We start from the raw sequence: 8411 nt of genomic DNA on the forward strand, positions 1-8411 counted from the left end.
GTAATTTGTACAAGCCAGCTAAATATTTTCATGAGTTAGTTAAGTTAGTTACAGTTCTTACTATACTATATTTTCAGATCCCTTAACACCATTGGCTAGCTGCAGTATAATTGGACTAATGTAGCTAACGTCAATCAAGGTGATATACTTTGTACTCACCCATTTGAGATGCTTAAAATCTCTTTGATGTTCCACACGTTGGGATACATGTTCCGATCTGATTTTATGAACTGAAAACACTGCTGACCAATTAGTTTCAGCTTAGTTGGCTAGTTGGAATTTCCATACTAACAGAACGTTACTTAATAAGAAACTAACTCGCAAGAACCGAATGTCTGGATAAACAGTTTATCTTTTATGTAGTGTACAATAAAAAATAAGCAAACATTCAGCACCTATCGCTACACCAAGATTCAACAGTAGCTGGCTAGCTGACTGGAAAGGATTTTGTCTAGTTAAACACATCAGCCAACGTTCGCTACGCAGTTAGCTGGCAACAACTATTTTGGTGTTAACCGTACGAAATCTTGCTATTGTTTTTTTGGCCAGGCCATGCCAATGCATTTTACCTCGGCTATTTAAGTAAAGCAGTGTTTTGTAGAAGTCACATCACTGTTGTCCGCTTTAGAGCCTCTCCGTTTTCATCGCTTCTGTTTGAGCTTACCTAGTAGGCCGTTGATCATTTCTGATTAATTTTTGGAAAAGTAAACGGCCTGTCACGTGCGCACACAGGGGACAGCTGACCGGGCTACTGAGCTAACGGTTAGCGCACGCACACATTCAGGAATAAATTTTAAATATCGTTTCAAGCTACCCCGTGAAAATCTGCAGCTATGCGCTTTAGACGAACATGTTCAACTAAGATAGCTCACTAAACACGTGGGCGCAATGACAAACATTTAGCTAATATTATCATTTGTTCTTCAGAACAAGTTGCGATTCGCAGACAGGACGTTTTTCATACAGAGTAAGATTTGCCTCCTTCGCTCTACTTCGAGTTCTACTAAGATACATAAATATTTGCCAGTAGCCAACATCTGGTGCTGCTACAATATTTTGACATTTTGTCGCGAAACGCTACACATGCCAACAAGCCGAGAACTCAGCTAACTTTAGCAACCTTATAGAGCATCGCTCATCTCAAGTCTTTTTCAAACTCTTCCTTGCAGTTATTTAAACGCAGATTCCAGAAAAGTCGAATAATTTACACTCACATTCCAACAGGGCTGCCGCTTTAAAGAGAGAATAATGCCTTCCTGTAGGCCCTGAAATTCCATAGCCACAGCTTATAATGATTCCTCTAATTTTTTCTCCTCAAACGACACTTTAGGTTTACAAAAACGCCACGTAAATTACACATAGATAGATAGATAGATAGATAGATAGATAGATAGATAGATATGTACTTTATTAATCCCAGTGGGAAATTAAGTTATCCAGCTGCTCGCTGACATACAGTACATTCATAATAAAAACCATAATACAACCATTAAAAGTGCGGAAGTGCAAAAAGAATAAATAAACAGATAAAAACAGTGAACAGTACATGGGTAAAGGACACAGTGCATGGGTAAAAAGACTAAAAAGTTAAATGACTAAAAGACTACACAGTGCTCCTCCTTTCCCCTCCTCTCCCACGTGTGGTGTTGTACAGTCTTATGGCTCTGGGAAGAAATGACCTGCGGCATCTTTCGGAGGAGCAGTTCAGTGAGATCAGCCTCTCACTGAAGCTGCTCCTCTGCCCCACCACCAGCTTGTGGAGTGGGTGGCTGCTGTCGTCCATGACAGAGAGCAGTTTGAGGAGTGCTCTCCTGTCTGCCACCGATGCCACAGAGTCCAGCTCCGCACCAATGATGGAGGAGGCCTTCCTGACAAGTTTCTCCAGTCTCTGTGTGTCCTTCTGTTTGGCGCTCCCCCCCCCAACACACCACCCCGTAGAAAAGTGCACTGGCCACCACCGACTGACATATACCCAAAGCTTTCTAGTCAACGAAAAAAAAAAAACACTAATGGGCCTGCCATTTCAAATATCAAAATGAAGGCAAGTTTTGCTAAACAATTTGGGCTGCATTACCTTATCAAAACAGTGCTTGCCCATGTTTCCCAATTTGTGAGGATGCAATGCAGCAAAAGTCAAATAAATTATAAAGAAGAAAGGGCAAATTGTCCACGTTTGGTCATTTACAATGTGGCCGTATAAAGTTGTACCTGTATTCTGCACCACACTCTACCAATTTCACGTTTATATAAATTGTAAGCAAAAACACACATTGTTTCTGCTGACCCTTTATAGCATTTAAGTTTCATGTCATACCATCGTTTATGAGACTCATTCTTTTTATAAACTAAAATTATATAGCATAGGACCAAGTGACTTGAAAGAACGGAATCATTGCGCACCATTCATGTGGGTGTGTGAGGTAATGTGGTATGAGTTAGCTGTAAGCTGTCAGTGTCGAAGAGCTTTATCGGCTTTATCGAGGGGGGAACGCAACTTGCAGTACACCATAGCATGTCCACATCTCTACATGCCAAGGTAGAGATAGAAAGGTAGAAATGTCCTACTAGGCCCCATGGGGACATCACCCTGCCCGAAAGTGTGACAGAGTGATTGGGGGTCAACGGAAGATTGTAAACCTATAACCACTGCAATTGCGAACCGAAGTCGTAAATTGAATTTAAGATACTGAAGCAACCGGCCAAGCAATACAGATGGCTGGGTAGACAGCCGAGTGTAGGTAGCAGTGTAAACCCTCGTAAAACGTAGAACGTAAAACAAGCTAACGATATTTGCTGGTTATTTGTAACAGAGATATGTGATTAGTTTCCTGAGACCAGAAAGCATTCATTTCAACCCCCTTAACATCACGCCCTCTTCATTCATCTTTTAATTCCGGAAGTCAACTTCCAGCATTTCACCAGTGCTTCCTGAAGCCAATGACCGTCATATGACTGGGGTTTATTTCGAGGTAGCTGTTGGTAGCTAACAGCTGTTCAGATATGATTAAGGGTTACTTACATGTAACCTTAATAAAATAGAATAATGAACAATTAATCGATTTAGAATAAATATGCAATAGGTTTGCATTTCTGATAGCGACCATTTAGCCAGGAAGCTTCGATTTATTTCGGTCTCAGGCAGGCACCTTGAAGCGACTGTATTTTTATTTACACAATTGAAGACTCCGCTTGTGGATGCTTCAAGGGTTCTGAAGCAGCTTACTGATGTACCTGATCTTCACTGACTAAATTGGATATTTGACCAGTGTTCGTATTCAGTTTGTGTAAATCAGGCACTGCAACTACGACGTTGTATTAGGCTGCTAACTAGCTAGATACGTCTCTTCTAAGATAGCTAACTTGATAGGTCTATCTAGCGAGCTAAACAGTAACGAGCTAGCGCAGCGTTAAAATAACATCAAATTAAAACAGTTTCACCGCTTTACTTTATAGCTGTTAGCTTTCTATAACTAACAGCCCGTTTATATCTTATTGTTTGACTTTACGTTTATGTTTATTTATAAGGTGACAGGAAGGGTTTTCTTTTGTTAAGGATGGCGGACGAGGCACTTTTTCAGTTCCTTCACAATGAACTGATACAGTACGTCTACAAATCAGCAGAACACGGGGAAATGGTGAGTCCAGTGTTTCCGAATTTTATTTAGCGGCGATTACAGTTTAGCTAGCGAGCTGCAGGCAGGTACACTCAACTGTACATGAGCAATTTCCTTTTCTTGCACAAAGTCATGCCAAACAGGTTGTATTTAAACACCAACAAACTTATTGGCTTTCACAATGTGCGTGTATTTTCCCCCTTAGGAAAATGGGAGATGCATTACTAAACTGGAGAACATGGGCTTTCGTGTGGGCCAAGGACTGATTGAAAGGTATGTCCGAATCTCATATCCAAATTACCTGTTTTCGGGTAGGTAATATTAATGGTCTAAACGCTGTATAGCTTAACACAATAGCTTTGTTTAATTCTTTCAGTTAAAGTGTGCGTGATACCCTAAACGAAGAAGTCACAGTGGGCTTTACGCAGCTTATTTCTCAGACATAAAGCACGTTTTGTTGTGAAAAAAAAAAACACCTGTCATGTAGTCTGACTACAGAGCTCTTGCCAAACAGGACATGCAACCATATCAATAAAATGTATTACATTTTTGGAATGATGTTCTCATCTCATTCATCTCCAACATGTAGCACAAATTGCACAGTGATGCACAGCTGACAACACTGGAACACTCAGTGCATGTTGGCTTAGGTGAAGAGACTGATTAGAATGCGAAGTTTAGCTAGAGACTGCACTAGAATGTGCAGTGCACATTGGTTTATGTAAAGGAAGTTGCACTGGGGAGTGATAAGGTGGTCAGTTTTAGACATGGACTTTGAAATTGCCCAGGATATCTGAGTTACTACACCTCAGGTTCCACCTTAGTGGGGTGTGATGTAGACTAGTTAGGACCTCATCTTTATTACAGCAACTCCTACAGCATAGTGTCCCTGTTCAGTCCGCTGGGCATTAGTCAATCTTGAGCTAGGACAGGAGTGCCATGTGATCTAAAGTATGTGATCATGTCTGCCAGGTTCACACGAGACACTGCCAGGTTCAAGGATGAGCTGGATGTCATGAAGTTTGTCTGCAAAGATTTCTGGACCAGTGTTTTCAAAAAGCAAATCGATAACTTGAGAACAAATCACCAGGTATACCATCACACTTAATTGCATGCTTTGTCTTTCCAATTGAGTTTTATACTGTGGGGGATGTCCTAGATAAATCTGGTAACTTTTGTTTTTACAGGTCCTAGCATCCTTTATCAAATAATCATAACTTGCCCTTAACTGATATACAGAAGGCAAGACTGAATAACTATGCATGAGATGAAATGTAGTTATTTAGACTTTGGCGAAATCAGAAAATGAAATGGTGTAGCAGTGCTATGACAAAAAGTGGCCTACTTTATGAAATGTTTTGTTGTGATTCATTGTGCCTATTGGTTAGTTTGCTACAGCTGTGAAAATATTGACTGATATGGGTAAATTGAATTTTCATACATTGTTTTAATTTCATTGCACATTGACATTCAGACGTATTGTAACTGAGCCATTCCACATCACTAAGAGCTATGTTAAGTCACCAAAGATGGAAACATTTACCATCTCTTTTGAGAATTGCATAGTTCTTGTAGTAAGGCAGCAACTGAACTCTACTGTTTAGCATTACTATGAAATAAACACAGTTGTCTCAAAAGCCAGTTTGTTGGCTAACTTGTTTTTTGTCTCGCTAGGGAATCCAGTGGCAGTATTTAGATAATATTAGGAAAGTTACTGTAAGTATCATAATGAGATAATACTTTTATTTGCAGTTTGGTATAACCAATACAACTTGTTAATTTTGATCTCTTCCTTTCTTCCTTTATGTGGTGGAGTTCAGCTAATTGTGGATCCATTTTAGAAAAATGCTAAAATATATATATATTTTAGCATTTTTCTCAGGGAAAATCTTTTGGGGTAATTTTGTCTCATGAACTCCACTTCGCCACATGCGTTGTATCCTCAGCTGAATGTATCTTTTCATTCCTACTAATACCTTACCTTATTTATAGAATTCACAGACAAAACTTATTTTCCACCGGTAAACCTCCATGGCACCCCTCAGATCTAAAAGTGGACATGGTATTTATTTGTGTTGTTTTTTTCAGGGCATTTATGTACTACAGGATAACAAGTTCCGGTTACTGACACAGCTCTCAGCAGGGAAGCAGTATTTAGAGCATGCACCGAAGGTGAGTAAAATTGACCAGGTAGTTGATGAGGCAGGGGGAGATTCAAAACTCCCCCACCTGACCACCCTGAGGAACGTTACGCAGCATGTAATATTGCTCCCAGAGATCATTGTTTGGCACAATGTTCATGTTATGTTATGTGTGTGATTGGTTAATGTAAGGTATAAGATGGATAAGGTCATTTAAGGTAGATGGTTTTGAAGGACTGTGTAAAAATGTAAAGAACAGTTACTGTTGTGTGCTGATCTCTTGGCACTGGGTTTCTGCTTTATGTTTTTATCACTGATGTGTTCTTTGTTCAGTACACACTCTGTGCACTTGTTTGCATTTCTCTTGTGACCGTACTTCACTTTGCTTTCCTGACCTTGTGTGACACTGTGGAAAAGTCAGTGCCAGTCAAAAGGACACACCTGATTAAGATAATGGGAAACATGCATTCAGGGACATTTTTTATCTAAAGACTTATGATTAAATGCTTGAAATTTGATTCTTAGGCATCAGCTTCACAATTAATGTTTGTCTATCTATGAATTCCTTTCCAAAAAATATTTTTGGCTACTTTGAAGAATCTAAAATATCTAAAAGATAGTTTTGATTTGTTTAACACTTTTGTGGCCACCGTATGATTCCATTTGGTTTATTTCATAGTTTTGATGTCTTTACTATTATTCTAAAATGTGATAAATAGTAAAAAATAAAGAACAACCCTTCTAAGAATTGGTGTGTCCAAACTTTTGACTCATACTGTAGATGGATTGACTTGACAGACAATGAGAGTGGAGGGGGTGCAGTGTTCATTGAGAAAACATTTCCCAGTGTTGGGTTATGACCTACTGTCTCTTCTTCTCTCCTAGTATTTAGCGTTTACCTGTGGCCTGGTGAGAGGAGGCCTTTCCAACTTGGGGGTGAAGAGCATTGTAACAGCGGAGGTGTCTGTCATGCCTGCCTGTAAGCCTGGCCTCGGTTTAATATGCCAGTCATACCAACATACATGTCATGTTTAATATGGACATGTCACCACACATAAAGGTGTCTGAGAAGCCATTTGCACATCCTGTTCATATCTTCCCAAGGACAATCCTGACAGGAAATACTGACTTGGCTCCACAGGATTTCCTAACCCACAGTCGGGCTAAGAACAGGGTATTGGGTGGAGTGTAAATAACCTGACTGTGCCTGCTGTTTCACCAGCAGCATCTGTGTCCTTGTGTTATCCACTGAGCAGGACATGCTTGTGGTTGGGAATGTAGAATGGGCTACTCTAAGAAGCAAGGGGTGAAGGAGAAGGGTTTCTCTTTAAAATGAAGGACAAGGCCCTGTAACATTTGCATCACAGCTGCTGTATACATGAATATACCATCAGATTACCTGTGTTTTGCTGCCTTGTCCTAATCTCATATGGAAACTGCCCTGAAAGAAGATGGGATTGGTTTGGCTGCTTTGGTGCCTGATGGAGATATAATGCTGTAAAGTATCAGATGGAGGGATTATTCACTGATACTATGTTTCTGTCTGCAGGTAAATTTCAGGTCATGATCCAGAAGATGTAAGAAGCAGAGGATGAAGACTTCTGCTGGAATCAAACTCCCCTCTCCCACAATCACACTTGAAATTTGCACCTCCATCTCAGTTTTATGGCCTTTTTAATGTTTAAATTGTTCCTGTTCCTGCATGAAACACAGTGTCGTGGCCTATGGGGTGTTAATTGAATGTTTTGTATTATTATTATTATTATTATTATTACTGTATTATTTTCCACATGAACCATATTTGCCTTTAATCATGTGAAAATGGAGGAAAAAACAGCGGATCATAATTACATTGATTTGCACTGAGCTTTTATTAAAGGACCACTGAACTCACTGATGTCGAGTTTATGCTTCTTTCCTCTGATACCACATTCTTTGGGCCCCTCTCTGTATCCCCATGGTGACAGTATCTGCTCTGTCTTAGAGATGGCTGCAGTATGAGGTTGCAGTCCAGGGGCCTGAAGATACTATTGTGACTAATATCCACCACTCACACTCTACAGACACTCCACAAGCTGTAAAGCCCCAGAGTAGGTGTGTAGACGTGTATGTATATTGAATACAATACTGTCCACACTGCTATAAGCACCTCTTCCTATCACTCCCCTGCATGTGGGGTATGTTTTGGTCATTTATTACTTAAATTCAGGAAAAAAAACATCAAAAAATAAACTTGCACAATTCTCATTTGCTTATTGTTCTTGTTAGTGCTGTGCCAGGTACTTCCTTCACACCTGGAGCACTGGTGCTATCTCAGGAATCATGCAAACCTGGCACTATCTATAGTGAGCTTCCTAACAGAACCGCTTTAGTGAAACAAGACGCATGAAGCATTCAATGCCCTCTTGTGGCTGCAGCTAGTCTTGCAATATCCCAGCCGTGTCATCAGGAAACAACGACCTGGTGTCCACAGCAGTAGGACAAAATGGCCTTTGTATCAGGGTAGAGGTGGACATACATATTGTTCAGGATCTTGTCATCCCTACTCTGAGGCATTCTGCTATTTGTCAGGCACCTGTCAGTGGAGAATATGGAAACATTTGGATATTTGTACCACGTGTATATTTATTGTTTACAGTTCTCTGCATATAATAAA

At 40.1% G+C, this 8411-nt stretch overlaps 1 protein-coding gene across 3 annotated transcripts; it reads left to right on the forward strand.

Moving 5' to 3' along the window:
* The first annotated feature begins 2929 nt into the window (after nt 1-2929).
* On the forward strand, nt 2930-7633 carry trappc6b (trafficking protein particle complex 6b). Of its 3 annotated transcripts, none has more exons than XM_036531590.1 (7): nt 2930-2969; nt 3526-3635; nt 3820-3887; nt 4587-4704; nt 5703-5786; nt 6641-6734; nt 7305-7633. In XM_036531590.1, exons 2-7 carry the CDS (start codon nt 3555-3557, stop codon nt 7334-7336), a joined length of 477 nt encoding a protein of 158 aa, XP_036387483.1. In that variant the 5' UTR covers nt 2930-2969; nt 3526-3554; the 3' UTR covers nt 7337-7633. The 3 variants fall into 3 exon arrangements, with proteins under 3 accessions (XP_036387483.1, XP_036387481.1, XP_036387482.1); XM_036531588.1 differs by having other exon boundaries at nt 2946-3267; XM_036531589.1 differs by having other exon boundaries at nt 2946-3227.
* The last annotated feature ends 778 nt before the right edge of the window (nt 7634-8411 follow it).

This window comes from Megalops cyprinoides, chromosome 6 (genome assembly GCF_013368585.1).
Source record: "Megalops cyprinoides isolate fMegCyp1 chromosome 6, fMegCyp1.pri, whole genome shotgun sequence".
NCBI lineage: Eukaryota > Metazoa > Chordata > Actinopteri > Elopiformes > Megalopidae > Megalops > Megalops cyprinoides.

Bases quoted from the DNA above. Each gene is read 5' to 3' on its own strand.
- trappc6b (XM_036531590.1), top strand. From the start codon at position 3,555: ATGGCGGACGAGGCACTTTTTCAGTTCCTTCACAATGAACTGATACAG. The intron at 4,705-5,702 runs GTATACCATCAC...TGTTTTTTTCAG, and splicing joins ACTTGAGAACAAATCACCAG to GGCATTTATGTACTACAGGA. The intron at 5,787-6,640 runs GTGAGTAAAATT...CTTCTCTCCTAG, and splicing joins ATTTAGAGCATGCACCGAAG to TATTTAGCGTTTACCTGTGG.